At 36.9% G+C, this 23,669-nt stretch overlaps 1 protein-coding gene across 1 annotated transcript in view; it reads right to left on the reverse strand.

The window, feature by feature from the left end:
- Positions 1 to 23,669, reverse strand: part of SUGT1 (SGT1 homolog, MIS12 kinetochore complex assembly cochaperone) — a 40,098-nt gene that overhangs the window by 4,230 nt on the left and 12,199 nt on the right. Inside the window, exons 8-12 of the mRNA XM_020879773.2 lie at positions 23,449 to 23,483; positions 21,660 to 21,756; positions 19,895 to 20,002; positions 8,657 to 8,747; positions 4,537 to 4,718 (exon numbers count right to left, since the gene is read on the reverse strand). Of these exons, the coding sequence (XP_020735432.2) occupies positions 4,537 to 4,718; positions 8,657 to 8,747; positions 19,895 to 20,002; positions 21,660 to 21,756; positions 23,449 to 23,483 (513 nt within the window). The remainder of the gene's footprint in view (positions 1 to 4,536; positions 4,719 to 8,656; positions 8,748 to 19,894; positions 20,003 to 21,659; positions 21,757 to 23,448; positions 23,484 to 23,669) is intronic.

Here is a 23,669-nt window from a genome sequence, read left to right on the forward strand (position 1 = left end):
TCAGTTTCAAAAAATGCTACCAGTTGACTAAGAGAAGTATAATATAGCTAATATAAAATCTAGAGCTACCATTAAAATGCTATACAAAGAAAATATACTAAAAAATACTAGATAAATCAAGATGAAAGTCTAAAAAATGGTCATGGACTCACAGGAAAACAGGAAAAACAAAAACAGAAATACAGAACAAATAGAAGACGTAAGTCCTAATGTATCAATAATTAAATTTAAGTGGTCCAAATGCATCAATTAAAAGAGATTGGTAGAGTAAATTAGGAGAAGGAAACGGCAACCCACTCCAGTATTCTTGCCTAGAGAATTTCGTGGACAGAGGAGCCTGGTGGGTTGCTGTCCATGGGGTCGCAAAGTCGGACACGACTGAAGCAAATTAGCAGCAGTAGCAGCAGAGTAAATTTAAAAAAACATGACATGAATACATGCTGTCTAAACAATACTTTAAATATGACTTAGGAATCTGAAAAAGAATGAATATGTGTGTGTGTGTGTATATATATAACTGAATCACTTTGCTGTAAACCTGAAATTAATATAACATTGCAAGTCAACTATACTCCGATAAAATTTCTAAAAACTAAAATTTAAAAAAGTATGACTTAGGCAGACTGAAAGTAAAGGGATGGAACAGGATATATCATGCAAAATTTAAAGATATAATCAGCTATATTAATATTTGCAAAAAAATTACCAGAGCTAGAGAATGACATTGTATGATAAAAAAGCAATCTACCATGAAAATATAACAATCCTAAACACATATGAACTTAACAGAGCTGCAAAATATGTGAAGCAAAAACTCACAAAACTTAAATATTAAATCAATAAATCCATGATTATAGCTGAAGACCCTCTCTCAACAATGAATAGAAACTAAGACAGAAAATCAACTCAGGATATTTTTTAAAAATTCAGTAAGAGTATCAATCAACAGGATTTAACTGACATCTATAGAAGACTCCATTCAACAAGAGCAGAATATACATTCTTTTCAAGGGGAATATATACTTACAATAAGAAATCTCAAGTGAAATAAAAATACATATTGAACTGAATAAAAATGAAAATATAAAATAAAAATTTATAGGAGACAACTAAAATTCCTGAGAGGGAAATACATAGCATAAACATATATAATAGAAAAAAAGAAATTAAGGGGTTGAATCAGTAATCTAAGCACACATCTGAAGAACCTATTAAAAAAAAGAATAGCAAAATAAACCCAAATCAAGCATAAGGAAGAAAATAATTAAAAGCAGAAAGAAATGAAATTTAGAACAAAAAACAGGAAAAATTTAAGATCAACAAAAAAGATGATTCTTTGGGGGAACCAAAAAAAAAGAGGGAGGGAAGTCAGTAAAATTTACAAACCCTAGCAAGACAAAGAAAAAAAGAGAGAGAAAAGGCAAATAACCATCACAAGAATGAAATGGGTTATCACTACAGACCCTACAGATGTCAAAAGGTAAGAAGTAAATCATACCAACTAACAACTTAAACAAAACAGACCAATCCCTCAAAAACAAACTACCATAAGTCACTCAATGTGAAATAGATAACCTGAACAGTCCTATAAGCTATCAGGATAATGAAATTCATAATTTAAAACCTCCCCCAAAAAGAAGTATCAAGGCCTAGATGGCTTCATTGGTTTCAAGAATCTTTAAAGACAAATTATCACTCATTCTACAAATCCATTACCCTCAAAAAAGAGGACTGAGCACTTTCCTATTCATTCTATGAAGTATTACCCTGATACCAAAACCAGAAAAGAATGGCACCAAAAAAGGAACACTGCAGACCAATATCCCTCATAAATATAGATACAAAAATGCTTAAAACATTTGAAAACAGAACTGAATAACATACTACAAAAAGAATTATACACTGATCAAGTGGGGTTTATCCCAGGGGTACAAAGTTGGTTCCATGAAGAAAATAATCATATCAATCATATAAAAGCACTACTTAAACAAGTTAAAGGAAAAAAAAAAACCCACCTAAGTATACTGATTCAAAGCAGAAAAAACATTTCACAATTCAACAGCCATTCATGATAAAAAAAATCTCAGGAAAACAAACAGAGCAAAACTTTCTTAACTTGATAAGCAGCTAAAAACCTACAGCTAACATGATACTTAATAGTGAAAGACTGAATAGGAGGTCTAGTCAATCAGTATAGCAATAAAAGGAGATAAACTGCACACATATTAGAAATGAAGAAATTAAATTGTCCCTATTTGAAGACTGTCTACACAGAAAATCACAAGGGATCTACCAAAAGAATCTCCCAGAACCACTGAGTTCAATAAGGTCACAGAAGACAAGATAAACATTAAAAAACAAAAACAAAAACCTATATTTCTAGATACTAGCAACAAACACGTGGATAAGAAAATTAAATATATAATACCACTGACAATCACTGACAAGAAAGAACCAAATACTTCGGTGTATCTAGTAAAACACATACTGGATTTAAATGCTGAAAAGTGCACAACAATGATGAAAGAAATCAGAGATCTAAACAAATGAAGCTGGAAGATTCGGCACAGTAAAGATGTCAATTTCTCCAAACTGGTATACAGCTCAATGTAATTCCTAACAGGACTTTTTCCACGTTAGACAAACTATTCTAAAATTTACAGAAAGGCAAAGGAACCGAAATACCCAAAACAATTTTGAAAATTAAAAATAAAGTAGGGGTAATAAATCAGTCCAATTTTAAGACTTACAATAGCAACAGTAACTTAGACTATGGTACTAAAAGAGCAACAGACACTCAGAACAATGGAAAAGGGACCCCAGAAACAGACTCAATGCTAATATGCTCAACTGATTTTTGAGAAAGATGAAAGGCAATTCAAGGAAGGAAGACAGCCATTTCAACAAATGGTGCTGGTGCAACTGAACACATACAGGTCAAAAAAAAAAAAAAAAGAAGTTTAACCTATATCTCATACTTCATATAAAAATTAACTCAAAATGGGTCATGAACTAAGATGTAGTAAGTAAGAAAAACTTTTATTAAAAGAAAGAATGCAGGGACTTCGTGGTGGTTCAGGGATTGAAAGCCTGCCTTGCAGTGCAGGGGACGTGGGTTCGATCCCTGGTCAAGGAACTAAGATCCCACATGCCACAGAGCAACTAAGTCTGTGTGCTGCAACTACTGAAGCCCGCACACCCGTTAGAGAGTCCGCGTGCTGCAACGAGATGTTGCAGGATGCAACAAAGATCAGCAACTAAGAACCCACACAGCCAAATAAGTAAATATATTTTTTTAAAAAAAGGAACACAAAAGAAAATCTTTGAGCTCCAGAACTAAGCAAAGAGTTCTTAGAACCTGACACCAAAACCATGATCCATAAAACAAAAACTTATACACTGGATTTCATCAAAACTATACTTCAGTTCCGCTAAAGACTGTTAAGAAAAGAAAAAGACAAGCTACAGACTGGGACAAAATATTTGCAAACTCCGTATCTGACAAACTGGCCAGATTAGTGGCTCCCATGGGCTAAGGATGGGTAGGAAAGAAGGGTGTGAACATGGGTATAAGATGACAACAATGAGGGAATCCTGTGGCAACAGAAATGTTCTCTATCTTAACTGTCAACATCATGGCTGTAATATTAATTCTGCAAGATGTTTCCACTGGGGAAATCTGTAAAAGATGTAAGGCATCTCTTGTATTACTTTCTCCAACTGTATTGTGAAGCTACAATTATCTCAATGTAAAAAGTTTACTATAAAAAAATTTTAAAGCAATAGTGAAAGCACAGTCATGATCAGTTACCACATGGTAACCCGATATGGAATATCTGAGCCTCAAACACACTTATTACCCATGTATTAATTTTAATTATTAAATATTAACTTTTTCTATTGTAAAAATAAATGCCTTAAAAGAAGACCGTGACATTTCCAGAGCTACAGGTAAAAGCCAAATGATTACAGGTTCAAGCAAAATCTACATGGTTCCACAGTGATGACTTGTCACTAAAATCTCAGAACTGAGGCCTAATTCAGGTGGTATTCACGCCCTGGCAAAAAGCCTGAGTTTTCTTAACTAACAGAGAAATTATTAACAAACCAGTGGATAATCAATGTGCACCTACTACTTGCCCAGCACTGTTCTGGAAGTCTCCCTTCTATATTCCTCATCCTTGATACTGAGATTACATATGCTACTAGATGGAAAACACTGGAAGCTCACTCAGCTATTGTGATAAATCTGACTAGAATTAACTCGTATCACCCACTCTAACCTTAGTATCTCAAGTCTTTCAAGTTCTAACTCCCTGATGAAAAAATGTATGTGGACTACACCATTTGTTTCTACCTCCTCCACAAGTTCCCAACTTTCTCAATAATTAAGTTTTGAGCAAGAAGAAATGGTCAGACAAAGCCCATTTAAAATGGTCTCCCAACTACAGTACATACAATCTGATCTCTTTACTTATATTTTTAATTTCTGAAATTTACTACTGTAATAGATTTTCTTAAAGTTTATGTTCTTACAAATGATTTGTTCATGGCACGTTTCACTTCATCAGAGCCATCTGAATAGATCTGCTGAAATAATTTGTTTAAAGCTGCATCTCCCTCCAACTTCTCATTTTTTTCTTCTTCTTTGATCTCACCGACCAATTTATCCCAATTTCTTGTATAATGAGATGATGATGGATATAGGTTTTTTGCATCTATGAAGTAAAAAAAAGAAGTGATTAATCAACGTGTGTCGATTATCTCAAGCACAGGTAACTTTGTGACCATGGTGTATACATCTCAGCAAACAGTTTAAGTCATTGAATTTCATGTCTGTAATAATGTCTTTCTGATATATAAATCAATTAACATTTAAACCTCTAAAAACTGAATCGGTAAGCATAACAAAATCTGGAAATTTCTTTTGAGCAAAATAACTCACAGTGTAAACTTCTGGTACATTATGCAAAACTAGATTAACAAAGAAACCCTACATGTTAATAATAGAAGAAACTGGGTGAGCAACATACAGAACCTTTTAAGAGCCACTTATTTTATTTATTTCTGACTGTGCTGGGTCTTCACTGCTGCAGGCTCTCTCTAACTGCAGCGCCTGGGGCTGCTCTTGCCGTGTGCAGGCTTCTCATGCAGTGTCTTCTTTTGTTTCTGAGCGCGGGCTCCGGGCATGTGGCTTCAGTAGTTGTGACACAAAGGTTCAGGGATTGCTATCCATGGGCTCTAGAGCGCTGGCTTCATAATTGAGCACACGGGCTTAGCTGCCCCACAGCATGTGGAAGCTTCCCAGATAAGCGATCAAACTCGTGCACTCTGCACTGGCAGGCGGATTTTTCATCACTCACTGGACACTAGGGAAGCCCATATACAGGAACTCTGATGTTTACAGAAAAGGTGCAAAGATCGTACCAACAATTCTAAAAATACTGACTTTTTAAAACAGATGCTTCATTAACAAACTTTCTCTAAAAAAAGCTTTAACAGATGTTAAAAAATACAGCTTCTAGGGCTTCTCTGGTGGCTCAGTGGTAAAGAATACACCTGTCAATGCAGGAGACACCATGCTTCGATCCCTGGTCCAGGAAGATACCACATGCCATGGAGCAACTAAATCTGTGTGCCACAATTATTGAGCCAGCGATCTAGAGCCCGGGAGCTGCAACTACTGAGCCCATGCGCCTCAGCTACTGAAGCCTGCCCACTCTAGAGCCAGTGCTCCCCAAGAGACGAAGCTTGCGTACCACAACTGGAGAGCAGCCCCACTTAAGATGGTGTGTGTGTGTGTGTGTGTGTGTGTGTGTGTGTAGTTTCTCCTGAGGTACGTATATCTTTCAGAGTGAAATTAAACTGAAAACAATGACATGCCATTTGACAGTGCCATGCCATCTGACAGTGAGTTAAGACTCCGTCCTCTCACCACATTAAAAATATCAGATTACTTCAAAAGGAGAAAACAATAAAGAATTCTTGAATGTTGAAAAATAATACATGATGATCCAGAGGTCAATGCCCACATCACGTGCACACAGGAAATATTATTACTTGGAGGGCACATTGGGATTAAACAGAAGCTGCTTGCAGCCAGAGAGGTAACCAGCCCAGGGAGATTCAGGGCACTGCCAAAGCTGCCCCAGAGACCAAGGGAATCAAGATCTTGACACACAAATAGTTTAAAGGAAACTAACCAAATTACCTAAGAACTGTAAGAGCAGTTCTGTTCTTTATTCAATGGAAATATAACATAAGCCACAAATATAAGTCATAAATATAATTCTAAAATTTCTAATAGTCTAAAAACAATCAGGTGAAATACATTCTAAAAATGTCTCATTTAGCCTAACACATCCAAAATAGTATCAGTTCAACATGAAATCAATATAAAAATATTAATATATTTTATATATATTTTTTCACACTAAGTCTAAAATCTGGTATGTATTTTACATTCAGAGCACATCACAATCCAGATGAGCCATATTCCAAGTGGTCAATAGGTATAGGTGGTTTGCAGCTATACACTGGATGGTACAGCTAAATAGCTTTAAAAAAAAAAAAAAAAAAAACTGGTTCAAAATTTCCCTATGAATTAGGACACATTAATGCTACTCTCTCTGTACCTCTCCCACTATTGCCTCTCTATATATCCCCTTTCTCAAAATAGTTGAGAAACTAATTGTTCAGTCTGTTTTCCATCCTTTCTCTTCACCTCTCTCCCTGCCCATCTCACCACCCAATCCCTAACAAAACAAAATGACAACACATCAGTTTTATACAGGGTAAGCAAACTGTTTTCCAAATTCTATCCACCTGTCCTCTACCAATAATCTCTATCTTTTGTACATTTTCACTAGGAGCCAAGAAAACAAAAAATGCATGCCAATGCTAAATTAAGAACCTAGGACACACGGGTTTAATTAATCCTAATGCCGATTTGCCAGATGGGACCACAGTTCTCATCTCCATTTTACAGATAAGAAAGCTGGCACAGATAGGTTAACAACTTGCCCTTATCTGCAGTCTCCAGCTTGTCAAACAATCTGACAAGCACATTAACCCCTTAGAAAAAATAAAACCAATCAGGAGGAATACCATCTTGAATATCCAAGGCATTGAGTTTAAAAAGAGTTTGTAACTATAACACCAAAAAAATCTTTAATCTCAGAAAAACATTAATACCTGTGGATGATAGATGAACTACTGAGAGACAGGTAACCTAACTTCTTGCTTATTCACTCTAACGTCAAATTGCAAAGCTACTCATGTCAGCAGAGACGTCCCACTGTTAGAAAATGCAGCAACAAGCAGTTTCACACATGGGGTAGAAGAACCAGGCCCAGACTTTGAAGATCTGGATTTAGTCCTACACAACAAAAAACGCTGGGTAATCTCAGGCAAGCTGTTTAACCTTTCTGAGCCCATGATAGGAGGAACAATACTAGGTCACTTACTATTCAGGGCTGCTGCTAGAACTAGGTGAGATACTACATTTAAAATATTTCTTTAAAAAAATGCTTTAAGCTATACATAAATCTCAATCCAAAATTCTCTGGGAGTCAGCCCCAAGAGAAGTACGTAACATCTTTACCAAATCTTTCACATAAAGGAGAGCACAGCAGCTTAACAAACAGCTTATATGCCAACCTGAAAATTCCTAAAAATTATCTGCGAGTGTAAATCTCCTGGCTCTGCTAATTATGCTGTAGGTTAGCTATGATAGTATCATGAGAGAAACTGGGTGAAGGGTACATGGGAACTCTTATTTTTGTAATTTCTATTAGAACCTAAAATTATTTCAAAACAAAATTTAAAGATGAATGCTCTACTGGCGAACTTGGCGTTTTCTACAAGGTGCCACAATGAAAGGGTATTTTATATTACAGAAGAAAGCAGTGAAAAATAAAAAAATAGTTGAAACAAAGTTACCTCATTTAAGTCATCAAATCACAGCATTATCTCTAACCAAAAGGTAATCTCTCTCCATTCATTAATGAGGTCATTGCTATAAAATAGTCTTAGACTGTAGGTCTAAGCGTGTCCCACAGATTAATCATTGCGTTAGAAAAACACCTGTCTACTGCCTGTGCTTAGAACTGACCCCACATAAAGTAGCCTTTTCCTTAAAGGATTAAGCAATCAACCCTTGTTTTCCACTCTACTTGCAGGCTTGCCTTAGGCCTCCACCTCTTAGAAACATAGTGAAATGTGCTAGGTACTTTTCTCTGGGGAGCTCTGAAATTCCAAGAAATTAGAGTTGACTATATGGAAGAAACAAAGGCATAAGTAAGAGGGAAGAAAGGAAGAGTGGGAAATATATCAGCAGAGTAAAACTGTACACATAAAAAATAGGAAAGGCCAATGCACAAAAACAACCCCCAGCCAATGTCACAAACTGACATAGTAAACAATAAATTCCAATTTCCCTCTGGGCTTTGATGCCATTCATTTGTATTCTTATAGAGTTTAAGAAGTTAGAACTATCATTAAGAAATATTTTGTATTCATTACAGAGCAACCTTATTATACTCCATGTATTTTATCTTAACATAAATAATGAAAGGAGAAAGAATACTCATCACTATTTAATTTCAACTATATAACACAATATGAATCTAAAGCTCATCAAGGCCAGAAAACAAACCTGCTACGAATGGTTTGGGGTTAGGCACATCTCCTTGCCCCTCTAGCTTTTCCCATCTGACAGCCTCTGGCTTTTTCATTTTAATTTCAATCTGGAGGAAACACCAAACAAAATCAATTATTAAAATGTAAAAGACACAGAACATTAAAAAAAAGCAATTTCCTTTCGTTATCAATGTTTTATAAGAATTAATAGTGTCCTTGTTTCCAAAGCTAAATTACAAAGCTAAATTTGGAGAACTCTGAAACAATTACTTTGTCTCTACTTAAAAGCCACCTTCAAAAACAATATACATACACACTATAAACTACAAGTGAGAGTCTTGAAACCCACATGCTTTTCTTCTTTTAAAGCAGTGTCCTCAACCAGGGTGGTTTTGTCCCCAAGTGGGTATTTGGCAATGTCTGGAGACACTGTTGGGTCACCACAACTGAGGCACAGGTGAGGAGAGGCTGTGTGTGCATCTGCTCAGGTGCTCAGTCCTGTCCGACTCTGAGACCCCACGGACTGCAGCCCACCGGGCTCCTCCATCTGTGGGATTTTCCCAGCAAGAATACTGCAGTGGGTTGCCAGTTCATCCTCCAGGGCATCCTCCCCACCCAGGGGTCGAACCGGTGTCTGCTGCATCTCCAGCATCTGAAGGTGGACTTTTTTTTTTTTAAACCACTGAGCAACCTGGGAAGCTCCTGAGGAAAGGCAAGGGGTACTACTAAATATAAATATCCTACAACATACAGGGTAACACCCACAACGAAGAATTATACAGCCCCAAATGTTAACAGTGCCCACCACTGAGAAACTTTTCTAAAGGAGTTACTACATATGTGTGTACATTAACCTGTTTCAGAGTAGAAAAACTCATTTCAGTATATAAAAATATCGAAACAAGTAAAACTAAGGGAAGTCATCAGTTAGATCCCTTAAATTATAACTTGCTTAATAATAACATCCTGTAACTAGCCTTTATTGACTAAAGTCACTCTAATTGTTCTTGCAAATTGCATACCCTCCAAGTTACATGCAGCCTGAAGACACCTTTAAGCACCCACTACCTAAAATACCTCTGATGTACAGGTCATTATATTAGTGACCCACTGGTGAAAAAGTAACTGCAGTTTTGGACCATGAATTTTAAATCACTATAACTAGGTTCAAACACATCTTTTACCAGTCAAAATAGGAACCATTACAATCAACACATTTTTGCCAACGAGAAATAAGTTTGTTTCTTCCTGTAGCGTAAAAATCAGTGATTCGGGATCCAACGAACTCTTGAAAGCATGTTCTGCCTCCTGCTAGTTGTGGAAGCGTTTTTCCTGCAAAAAGCTGTCGCGATCCTTGAAGAAGCGGCAGTCCACTGGTGAGCGGTCAGGTGAACACGGCAGATGAGGCAGAACTTCACAGCCCACTTCGTTTAACTTCTGAAGCGCTGGTTGTCAACGTGCAGCTGGGCACGGCCAGGGAGACGAACTGGGCCCTTTCTGTTGAGCAAGGCCAGCTGCAGGCACTGCAGTTTTCGGTGCATCTGATCGATCTGCTGAGCACACTTCTCAGATGCAATGGCTTCAGAAAGCTGTAGTCGGTGAGACAGGCAGCAGACCACCAAAAAGTGACCATAACCTTTTCTGGTGCAAGTTTAGCTTTAGGAAGTGCTTTGGAGCTTCTTCTTGGTCCAACCACTGAGCTGGTCATCGCCAGTTGTACAAAATCTACTTTCCATCCATCCCAATCCACTGAGAAATGGTTCGCTGTTGTTGCAAAGCGTAAGGGAAGATGTTCCTTCAGTGATTTTTTGATCTGCAATCAGCTTATGAGGCACCCACTTATCCAGTTTTTTCACCTTTCCAATTTGCTTCAAATGCCAAACGACCACAGAATGGTCGACACTGAGTTTTTCGGCAACTTCTCACGTAGCTGTAAGAGGATCAGCTTCAGTGTATGTTCATTAGCAGTTCCTGGGCCAAATGAGTTGTTGAGTTGTCTCTGCAGCTTTATGACCCATTTTGAACTCAAATAAGATAACTGCTCAAATTTTTCTTTTTATCTAACATCTTTTCCCTAGTCTAAAATAAATATAAACAGCAAGTAATAAGTCATTAGCAAAAATAAAAATTAAGCAAGAAATGTGCATTAAAATGATGTATCCATGTTTATTTAAGGAGGTATTCTAATATCAAATGGCAAAGTTCAACAATTCAAAACCACGATTACTTTTGCAGATGGTAAATGCAGGAGACTGGGGTTCAACCCCTGGGCTGGGAAGATCCCCTGAAGGAGGGTATAGGAACCCAATCCAGTATTCCTGCCTGGAGAATCCCCATGGACAGAGGAGCCTGGTGGGGGGCTACGGTCCATGGGGTTGCGAACAGTCAGACAAGACTGAGTGACTAACACACAACAGTAATGGTAACTTTTTCTGGAACATAGAGCTAGCCATGCCCAGTTAAAACTGGACAAGACCACTGACCATTCAACTGGGCCTCCATGAGTGTTTGACCTCAGAGGGCCAAAAAATGTCACCCTCAAATCATGCTAATACCATTTTCTGAACATGCATCTCATGAAGAAACTCGGATATGCCTGTGCAGGACACCAGTGACTTCACTGTATCATCCTTCCCCCACCCATCAGACCACCTTGCTTCTTTATCCCATAAATATCCCGAGTCTGTTGCCTCTGGAAAGGCAGATGTAAGATTTTTTCTTGTTCTCCTGTCTCTTCATTCAGCTGCCTCATGAATAAACTCTTTCTCTTTTGCAAATATCAGTGTCTTAGTGTTCGGCTTACTGTACATTGGGTAAATGGACCTTTGATAACACAAGTAATGATAACATTTTTACAATCATTGGTTCAATAATCATCAAACATCTACCGTGAGCAAGGTATAGTCTTCAGGAATATGAGGGATTTTTTACATATTAAAGGAACATCCCTGACCACTCAGTAGTATGTGAAGCACTTGAAGAAAGGCAACTAAATGTTCTAAACACTCAGGAGAGATCACACTGGCTGTGGACAGGAAGGTTTCCAGGCACCTTGAGGGCTGTGAGAGGCAGGAGCATTTGCAGTGATGGAAAGGGTCTCCAGACGCAAAGGGAACTGCCTAAAACTGGAGCCCCACGGTGTGAAAGGACAGTGTTATCAGGCAGTGAAGAGAAGACCAGGTTTGCCTCAAGTCCAGGACTTTCGTTAAAGCAGTGAAAAATACAGATGGAAAAAAAAAGGTGTAAGACAGACTATAAAGAGCTTCTGAGTGCTAAACTAAGGCCGCTTATTACAATGAAATGTTAAAAGCATCCTAAAAGCATCTTTTACTCTCTAATCAAGGCTGGTCCCCCTAGAATCTACCTAATATATACTCACAGAGCACTATGTTAGCCCTAACATACACTCACAGAGCACTTACATCACCTTATGTTCTCCTTATTCAAATAATGCTCTCAGCCCCAATTTTAGCCTAGCAAAAATCAGCATTTATAGTGCTGGTAAACACAGTAATAACCATTATCCAAACAGTTTTTAAGAATCAAGTTAGAATTTTATGTTCCAATGTTTTTCCTAAGAAAATAATTACGACTTTTTTAAGTACGAAAAAACCCAAAAGACAAGCCTATTATGTCCACTTTTGTTCTTTGATCTATTTGGTGAACATGAATCATTTAAATTAGCAATTGCTGGTAATCTTTCTACCAAAACAGTTTAGGAAGAAAAATCTTTAAAATCTTCATTTTAAAATACTTTAACAAAACACTAACAGAAATCTACCAGTATTTTTCAGTCAGATATGAAGTGAGGGGTGTGAAAGGGGTGTGGTCTGAGTATTTTCTTAACAAAATACTTAAGAAATTTAAGTATGTAACAAAAAAAAAAATGTAACAAAAAATGTTTTCACTAGAGACAACATGAAACAAATCTCACTGGAAAAGAAGCGAAACAATCAGTCTTTTAAATGTAACATACATATTTAAATTCTACATGAATAAAAACAAACATTTAAAAGGATCTCCGGAATTCTGTAAAGTGAACTATGACTTAAACTTTTATAAAGCAAAATACTACCAATATTTTCTCATACACAGTATGAGTACTCTGGTCATTTTCAGTTGGCACTGTTGGGATCTTTATCAAAAAGGGACAGAAATCCAGTAGTCCGCAATGACACAAAAATAATTACTGAAAAGGACTATTAATATATCAAAATTTAAAACTGCATCTTGCTCCTTTAATTTTCAACTTATCTAGAAATGATGACTTCACAAGCAGTTTCCTTAACTAACTTCAGCCACGGGCACGCACCCTATGCCCACACCACGTTTTCCTGCACTAGGAACTGTCTATAAAAAGCCCCTCACTTCACCTGAACAGCAGCACACAGTAGCACTGGCATCTCTGAAGGCCACTACAACCTGAGTAATTGTGCATTATGAACAAAAAGGCTTTTATAAAGTCAAAGTCAGAGCTCTAAGTAACAACCTACTTCAACTGAGACAAGCTGACCTGAACTCGAAATTATACTTACTCCATTCATTAAAAGAAATGCACAGAATAAAGCATTTAAAGCAGCTTTCTTAAAAGGCAAAAGGGGAGAGACTAAATTTCTGTGAAATCCTTTTTATATCTACTTCACTTTCAAAGGTAACATATGCTCTTAAAAGTGATTCTGATAGATACTTTTTGAAATACCACCAGTCCAACTTCAGATATTTTTATTGGGACTATTAATCAGCCATTCTATTTTCATTTAAGTCAAAAGTAATTTAAAGATAATTAAACCTTTGATGATCTGCTGAATGCAGCTCTCACAGGCACAGAGAAGGTTTTCAATGTGCCACAAGGCCCCAAGCAGGACTCACAGACTACTGGTAAGAATCCCTGTGTGCTGGGTTGTCAGTTTTCAATACCATGTGTACTGCTACCCATTTCTAAGCTCTCCTTTGCACAGCAGAAAATTTAATTTTTTCCAATGAAAGGAACTTTAGATTTAAAGAAAAGCCATTACTTCTAAAGAGTTACAGCCTCCAGACACCATCTTCTTAAATAAAGGTGAGTCTACTTACTACTACAGATTGATGGTGAAGGAATCTTAACAGAGACAAGAGCTGTGCAGCTTACTGGTAAACTTTTTTTTTTTGGCAAACTTTTGAGAACCATCTGTTTCAAAGATGCAGTCATTAGTGTTCCCTGATCTTTACAACGCAGCTTTCCCAAGGTTTTCTCACTCAACTCTTTGCACATTTAACTTCTGTATCAAAACCCCTAGAATAGCTCAGTCTCCCAGAGGCCAGAATGCACATCTACTGTCTTTATTTTTATTCTCAAATCATTTTATGATGTTTTTAACGCAGAGGATGGTAATGCATGAATAACCGTCCCCAATGTTCTAACAGCACAGCTCCAATGAGCTGAGTGCCTACTGAGAGCCAGGCACTGTGCTGGTGCAGACGGCCCCTCACCACCTTGATTCTTCTTGAAAAATCAATCAGAAGAAACACTCCTATGAGCAAAAAGTTCCAGTGTCCATTCTGTGAGCGACAGACCTAAGTTTTGGGAAATACCTAATTATCTGGAAGGACGTATGCCAAAATGTCATCAGTAATGAGGCATTACTTTCTCAGCTCCCTAATATTTTTCCAAATTTTCTATGATGTGCATTTACTGATTTTACAACCTGAATAAAAATCTAAATAATGAAAATTAAATAACAGCAGCAATACTTATTGAGCACTTATTACATGCCCCATGTACTAAGTGCTTTATATATCTCATGCAACAGAAAAACCCTGTTACAAGGAAAAACCATCCATATTTTAGAGATGAGGGAGCCAAATAAGCAGAAGTTGTGAACAAGTCAAAAATAGCTAGAGTAATTCTGAAAGAGAAGAGTCAAACAGGTGTCACTTGCTGGATGTATGACAAATCTCACTGAGGCCTAGTTTCTTGGTAAAATGGGAATAATAGGGCCTACCTATTAAGAAAGTGAAGAAGAACTAAAGAGCCTCTTGATGAGGGTAAAAGAGGAGAGTGAAAACACTGGCTTAACATCAATACAGTATATTAACACACATATATGGAATTTAGAAAGATAGTAACAATGACCCTATATGCACAACAGCAAGAGACACAGACATAAAGGACACAGACTTTTGGACTCTGTGGGAGAAAGTGAGGCTGGGATGATCTGAGAGAATAGCCCTGAAACATGTATATTATCATATGTGAAATAGATCGCCAGTCCAGGTTGGATGCATGAGACAGGGTGCTCAGGGCTGGTGCACTGGGATGACCCTGAGGGGTGGGATGGGGAGGGAGGTGGGAGAGAGGCTCAGGATGGGGAACACATGTACACCAGTGGCAGGTTCATGTCACTGTATGGCAAAACCCACCACAATAATGTAAAGTAATTAGCCTCCAATTAAAATTAATTAATTAAAAAGGAAAAAACCAAAAACATCAGCATTTAAGAACTAAGATCATGGCATCTGGTCCCATCACTGCAAGGTAAATAGATGGGGAAAAAGTGGAAGGATTGACAGACTTTATTTTCTTGGGCTCCAAAATCACTGCAGATGGTGACTGCAGCCATGAAATTAAATGATGCTTGGTCCTTGGAAGGAAAACTATGACAAACCAAGACAAGAGTATTAAAAAGCAAAGACATCACTTTGTTAACAAAGGTCCGTATAGTTAAAGCTATGGTTTTTCCAGTGGTCATACATGGATGTGAAAGTTGGACCATAAAGAAGCTGAGCACTGAAAAACTCATGTTTTTGAACTGTGGTGGTGGTGAAGCCTCTTGAGAGTCCCTAGGACTGTAAGGAAATCAAACCAGTCAATCCTAAAGGAAATCAACTATGAACATTCACTGGAAGGACTGATGCTGAAGCTGACGCTCTAATACACTGGCCACCTGATGGGAAGAGCTGACTCGATGGAAAAGACCCTGATGCCGGGAAAGACTGAAGGCAAAAGGAGAAGAGAGCGGCAGAGGAGATGGTTAGACAGCATCACCAGCTCAACGGACATGAATCTGAGCAAACTCCGAGACAGTGAAGGACAGGGAAGCCTGGCGTGCTGCAGTCTGTGGGGCTGCAAAGGATCAGATGCAACTAACTCTGACTGAAGAACAACAAGGGCATATCTCACTTAGGGTTCTTATGAGGATTAAACAAAACCATATATGAAAACAATATAGCACTGTGTCTGGCAAATAAGTGAATGCTATTATGAGTATCTTCTTCATCACTGCTACAATTAGCTCGAACATCTGAGCAAATTATTTCACATCTCTGTGTTCAGTTTCCATACCTGTAAAAAGGTAGTAACAACACTGGCACCATGTAGTAACGGGGAGGATTATTACATCGGATAATACACAGCTTTAAAACAGTTAGCTACTGTAATTCTTTACAGGTCACACAACACGGCACTGGCTAAATAAGCTACAATAAATGCATATGATGAAACACTTTGCTGAAAAACATCTAAGAGCATGAAAAAAATCCATAATGCACGCTAAATTTAACAAGACAGCTACAGATAGTATGGACAGTAAAATCCTTTTCTTTTGAAAATATACATATATACATTAATAGAAAAGGCAGCAAGAATATACTCCAAGATCTGCAATTTGTGGATATCAGCAACTAAACAGTTATTTAAAAAAAAAAAAAAAAGATACCTTATTACCACCACTACCACATCAAAAGCACTAACAAAACAATAACCCAAAACCCTACACACATCTGTGTTTAAAAAAGCAGGAGTATCCTGACCAGACACCTCCAATCGCATCAGATCATAATTAAGATTCTTCCATGAATATTTAAAAAAAGAATACTAAAACTTGTAAAATTTTAGTGGGTTAAGAAGGGAGAAGGAGGCTACCTGTCTCTAAGACACACATCTTTATTTCCCACAATTCCAGTTAAAAGCCTTCATATTTTATATTGACATAATACAAAAAATTCTCTAAAAATAGGAATGCAAGAACATTTCTACAATAGCAATTTTTCTTGGAGTGAATATTAATCTTTAAAATGAGTATTTTACAGCATAGCTGTTACTGAAGATAAATCCTATGGTTGTGTTGAGAGAATACTGTCATGAGATTAACAAAATGAAATAAAAATTAGTTTCTTAATTTAAAAAAATGGACCAGCAGGCAGATTACAAGCTGGTATTCAGTAGAAAGTAGAAATAACTATCAGTGGTACTAAAATATATATATATATACGAATTCTGACTTTAAAAAAAGACATTAGATACTATACTATAAAATATTTAGTTAAGGGAAATTCCCTAGCAGTCCAATGGTTAGGACTTGGCGCTTTCACTGCTGGGGCCCAGGTTCAATCCCTGGTTAAGGAACTAAACTCCTGCAAGCCGTGTGGCATGGCAAAAAAAAAAGAAATGCTACTTCAATAATTGAAGGGTACCTACGTCTTCCCATCTTCACTGCAAATTATATTTCACTTGAATAACACTTAAGCAACAGTTATACATAAATATGCAATATGCACTATTTGAAGGTGGGAAAGAAAACAGGATTCTCAAAAGGCAAAGAAACAGCCCTTTTAAACCACAAATTTTACAGAATCTCTTAGTATCAAGCAGATTTTTCCAAGCAAAATGCACCCTTTTCTCAATCCACCTGCAAACATATGAAAAGAAAATTACTATTTTTCCCTTCCAGTGACATCAGTAAATAAGCCTCAGTAACCCAGAGAAAGATTTTATTTTCAATATTTTAATACTGACTCCCTCTGCTGTATAAAAAAGGATTCAAAAATGTCATTTCCCTTAGGATCTAATTAGGTACAATTCTTTCCATTTGTTTCCCATAAACACAGCTTAAAAACAGATAGCTTAACAAAGTAAAATATATTATTTTGGGTTAGGACAGTAAAAATAATCAACCTCCAGAATATATCCCTCAAATCTAAATTCTTTAGTCCAGAACTTAGACAAACCTAAGAAAAGAAACACTTGCTTTACAAAAATCTAAGTATTCTTCCTGGGCCATGCTGAACAATTTAGTAACTTGAAACTTGGGGAAAGCATTTGAAGTCCGTGAACCTCAGTCTCTTTTTACCTGTAAACCTAAGAATGAAGACACTTATTACAACTCTGCAAACTTGGTAAGGCCAATGTCAGAACCCAATTTAAATTCGTTCTCTGCACAATTACTGACCACCTACTCATGACATACAGTGTACAGGGCTAGGACTGCCAAATTTAGCAAATGGAATGTATTTGTATCTTAAAATTATTTACTGTATGTAAAGTTAATTGCGCATCCTGTACTTTAGGGCTTCCCTCATAGCTCAGTTGGTAAAGAATCTGCCTGCAATGCAGGAGACCAGGGTTCGATTCCTAGGTCGGGAAGATCCTCTGGAGAAAGAAATGGCAACCCACTCCAGTATTCTTGCCTGGAAAATCCCTTGGACAGAGGAGCCTGGCAGGCTACAGTCCATGGGGCTGCAAGAGTCGGACACGACTTAGCAATTAAACCACCACCACCTGTACTTTATCTGGCAACTTTCCCTGAAGCACATACAGAGACACGAGTATGACAGCTTATCTTTAGAAGACTTACAAAAGTAAGCGAAATTAATGTATATGTAAACACACTACCATACAGGGAAGGGTAGTAGCTATGTCGCATTTAAAGAAAGGACCAAGGGGGGGGAAAAGCTAAGTTGGGAAAACAGTAAGAGGGCTTTGGGGAATGGTTACAATCAACAAGCACTCACAAGATTCAAAGGAGAATAAAAAACGTGACAGTACTTAGTTACAGCCTCGATTCTTGCCCCACAAACTTGTGTAGTCACCAAATACCCTCTTCCATTATACAAAGTGGAAACAGGTTTTGAAGTTATTTGCCATTATTTTCACACAAATCAATTTAAATTACTTCAAAAAGACAGGCATTAACAATCTCTCAACAGAAAAATGTACAAAAATGCCAACTCCTAATATTCTGACTTCAGTTCAGTCGCATTATCTCCCTGTCAAATCGAGTTATAGTTCTCCGCTTATTTTACCCAATATTATTAAACAAATTCTGTCCAATGTAGACAGGGCCGGTAAGACTAAAATCTTCATAAGATGTCATCCTTTTTCTCACTTTCTGTCATCCAAACAACGGCTTCCTATCTCTGCCTCCTAAGTAAACAGCTCTGTGTGTTTCACTCTTCAAATAGTTTTAAGCAGATCATTTTTAACTAGATGCAAACACTACTGCTTCTTTACTTTGCACTTCCTGCTCCATCCCTCTGCAGGTGCTTTCTTCTTCCTACAGGCCCAGTCATCATTCTTCATGACATAAGCCAACCCTGATTCTAGTCTATGAGTGGGAAATTCACAAAGCTCAAAAGTTAAATAACCAACTAAGCTGCAGGACATGTGTATAGAAAAGGTTGTAGTAATGCAAAAAATCTATTCATATCATTCTTTCTCATCATACACCCTCATGCAATCTTACAGGTGAAAGGATTTCAGACTTCAAAGTCCACAGTTCTCTCATTTTCACAAGATGATGGAAATCATGCCCTATGATCATGTGTGACTAGTCTACACTTAGAGAGCAAGCAAGGAACCAGAGTCAGATTTTTTGATTTTCAGTTCAGTATTTTTTCTGCTAAATTACACTTCTATCCTACTATACTCTCACTACATCTTCTGACTGGTAGCTGATATATTCCATGAATTTCAATTCTATTGCATATTTTTACTCTTTTTGAAAAATAAAGAAATCTATATAGTTATTCAAACTGCAATGAATTAATCCCTCATAACACAGTAACCTAAAATTCAGTTTAACTAAAAAACAAGACACCAGATTCATCTTTATAATAGTCTGCATTTTTAACTCTATAAGGAAGCGTGAGAAAAGTATTTATATATCACAGTGGACCAAACTGACAAGTTCAAGACATGAAACACTGTATCAAATCTTACAAAGACGCTGATCATCGTATCTTCAGTGGAAACTGTTTATTGAAGCACTATACCAATCTTAATAAGCATATAAATACTGCTGAGGTTAGATTTTTAAACTCCATTTTTCTAGAATTAGGGCAGGGGGGAAAACTATTATTCAAAAACTACCATTCATATTTAATTTAAACATACATGACTAGAAGGATCTATAAGTTTACAACCACAGGGATAATTAGATGACCAATGTTCCTGTATTTTGAGAAGATTACCAATGACAACCCTTTTCAATGGTCTTACCTTTGTTGAAAGTACTTTAAACGTGCTCTGCTCTGGTATTATAGGATGAAGAAGTCTCAGTTTCAAACTGTAATCCTCTCCAGAAGGAAGTTTCACCAAAGCAGACAACTAATGAACATAAAATTAGTAGCACATTTTAGAAATTAATTTAAAGAAGGGTAAAGTACTTAAGCTGACTATAATTACAGAACTTTAGTACTGTTGCAGAGTATTTTTAAAGCCTTATATGGAATATAAGATTTAAGAATCTCAAAATAATCCTTTTTAAAAATCTGGTATCCTTCATAATTCAAAAAGACCCATGTACCTCAATGCTCACCACAGCACTATTTACAACAGCCAAGACATGAAAGTAACCTAAATGTGCATCAAACAGATGAATGGATAAAAATGTGATGTATGTATATATATATACATATACATATATATGGGTGTGTACACACACATACATGATGGAATATTACTCAGCCATAAAAAGGACAAAATTGGGTCATTTGTGGATAGATCTAGAGTGTGTCATAGAGTGAAGTCAGTCAGAAAGACAAAAACAAGTATCATGTAACAAAGCATGTATCTGGAATGTAGAAAGACGGTAACAGATGAGCCTGTTTGCAGGGCAGGAACAGAGAAGAAAACAGAACAGATATGTGGACATGGCAGGGGGCGGGGAAGGGAAGAGGAGGAGGGGAGACAAACTGGGAAAGTAGATTAGACATGTGTACACTGTGGTGTGTGACAGCCAGTGGGAAGCTGCTATACGGCACCAGGAGCTCAGCTGAGTGCTCCGGGACGATCTAGGGAGTGGGACCCTTGGGGAAAGGCAGGAGGAGGTTTAAGAGGAAAGGGATGTATGTATACATACAGCTGTTTCACTTTGTTGCCCAGCAGAAACTAACACTGTAAAGCAATTATACTCCAAAAATAAACAGCACTGCCCATGACAAAAAAGGGGGGGAAAATGTAAATGGACTAAATGTTCCAATCAAAAAAATAAAATAAAAAAATCTGGTATTCGTCAGACAAATTCTTATATACCTAATTAAAGAACAGAGTATGTTTCATAACATATACTATACATTTAAACCTCAAGGAAACTCAAGATACAAGGGCCAAATAGTACAGCATGCAACAAAAAAAAAGCATTCTTGTGCAAAACATCTAGTTCTACCACAAACTCTTAAATATCTATTACAAGGTTTTCCACTAAATGCTAAGAAACCAAGTTATTAAAAAAGTCATACTCATTTAATACGGTTAAAGTCCTAACAAAACAGCAGACCTTTTCCATTAAGTGTACCACACAACGTAACCAAAGCATGGTTATAATGTGTCTAAACTTCCCTAATGTGTCTTTTATATTTACCAACCAAGTTCTGCTTTAAATCCCAAATCTAAAGAGGAAACAATGCACATCCAGCTATACCTACAGTATAAATACTCTTGTCTCAAAACTTAAAATGATCCAAATGGAAAAGCAATGCTTCAGATTTTCATCAGCATTTCCATATTATCTCAGGAAGAAATGATATATACTTGATAGATTGCTTTAATTATTCTGCAATAAATATTTATTTATATTTACAATTGGAGTAGGAAATGGCAACCCACTCCACTATTCTTGCCTGGAAAATTTCATGGACAGAGGAGCCTGGTGGGCTACAGTCCCTGGGGTTGCAAAGAGTCAGACTCAACTGAACACACACACACACATTTATAAATAAAAGTATTTAATCTCAATAAAAAATAACTCAAAGACTATAATGACCTCTTTTTCTGAAAATTCCACATTTACATCATTCTTCTGAACATTCTTGATCATAAGTGTAATGATTACTTGAGATTCTGTTTGATACCAGTCATACCTATTAAAAAAGAAAAAGGAAACTTAAAACAGAACTTCTGAATTTCTTAAAGTTGTTGCTTCTTTGCTTTGTCAAGATAAAAGTTACAATCTGATGAACAACAAGAGCTCCACCTTGAGGAACAAAATAGCAAAGCAGCTGCTGGCTCACAGAAATAATTTTATGTAACCAATTCCAAATGGCAACCCACTCCAGTCTTCATGCCTGGAAAAATCCCGTGGACAGAGGAGCTACAGTCCATGGGGTCAGAGAATCGGACACGACTGAGTGACTTCACTTCACTTCAGTTTCACATACTAATGGAAGAGAAAATAAGGTAGATGATGCCCCAACTCTCTCCAGTGGATTTAATAATTTACATAATTTTTTAGGTTCTAACGTATCCCCAACAGTGTTGTGCTTAAGCTAATTTTTTTTCTTTTTGGCCACACCACGCAGCATGCGGGATCAGTTCCCCAACCAGGGATCAAACCCATGCCCCCTGCAGTGGAAGCTAGGAGTCTTAACCACTGGACCGCCAGGGTATTTTAAGAATAAACAATAAAATTTATTCTAAACAGATCACAGTTCTAATACATCAGCAATAATTTTACCCTCTCATTTCAACCTAATACTAAGAAGTAAACAGTTCTATCCCAATTTTAAAAAAACAAAACAAAACAAAAAAGGCTCAGAAGGATGAGATAGTCAGTTTAAATCAGTAGCAGGGGATACACTGGACCTGACCCCATATTCTAGGATCTCTACTGAAGCTGGGGGCAAACAGTCCTGAGCACAGGGAGCAGGAGTAAATGAGCTAAAATTAAAACAATTCAACTCATTTTGTCAGGCACAGTATTAAACACAACATCTACAATCTCAAACTATGTGGGAAGATTGGTGTGTCAAGAGATTCTAATCATGTGTATCTTTCCCTCTGAAAGCTGGGATCCTCACTTTCAAATTAGACTAGATTAACTCTATGAGAGAAGAGCTATTGATTTATTCTGCCACTATTACATTCCCAGGATGAAACACGGTGCACTGATACATGGTGTGTTTATTGAATCAGTGTGGGATTATTTTATATATATCCTATACTCCAAACACCATATTTATTAAGTTTATGTACCCTACCCCTGCCCAGCATCATAATTATTATTTCAGTTTATGTACCCTACCCCGGGGGGTACATAAACTGAAATAATAATTATGGTGTTTGGAGTATAGAATATATATAAAATAATCCCACACTGATTCAATAAACACACCATGTATCAGGGATCCTCACCTGCTACTTACATTCATGATTGTAACTGCTGCCTTCTGCAAGTAACATTCAATGCATGCAGAATTATTCCATGAAAAATTTACTCCAAATATAAAAGGCAGGTAAAGTTACGATATTATCAGGTCTACTACTAACTTACTGACCTATGTAATAAAAATAACTTAAATGTAAGAGGTTATTCTCAATATATGGAAAGATGACATAATATGCAACCATATGAAGCAAGTTTTAAGTTAACCTTAATATGAGCACTGATTCAAATTGGTTAATGGACTTACAACTATAGTTTTTCAAGGCTTTAGTAAGATTTATTTTAAAAACTAAGAAATACTTAAATCACAGGTAGGGACTTGCTTACTAATAACAGGGTTTCTTTTCCCTTTAGGCTTATTTATCATGCATTATGAAAAAGAAATCCTTACTTAATTTTTGACTGATGAGTCCTCTGGGATGCAGGCTGATTTGGGCAAATTGAGAAAGAAAGATTTACGAGTTAGTTAAACTGCATATTAAAAATGCATTGTATTATTAATTTACCCAGTGCTATAGTTACTTTGATACGGAATAATTACATGAAAACTTTCTACAAAGCATGGTATACATCAACGTTAAATAATACTCATCTTCACAAAAATCAGAATAT

The sequence above is a fragment of the Odocoileus virginianus genome, chromosome 8, assembly GCF_023699985.2.
Source record: "Odocoileus virginianus isolate 20LAN1187 ecotype Illinois chromosome 8, Ovbor_1.2, whole genome shotgun sequence".
Classification (NCBI taxonomy): Eukaryota; Metazoa; Chordata; class Mammalia; order Artiodactyla; family Cervidae; genus Odocoileus; species Odocoileus virginianus.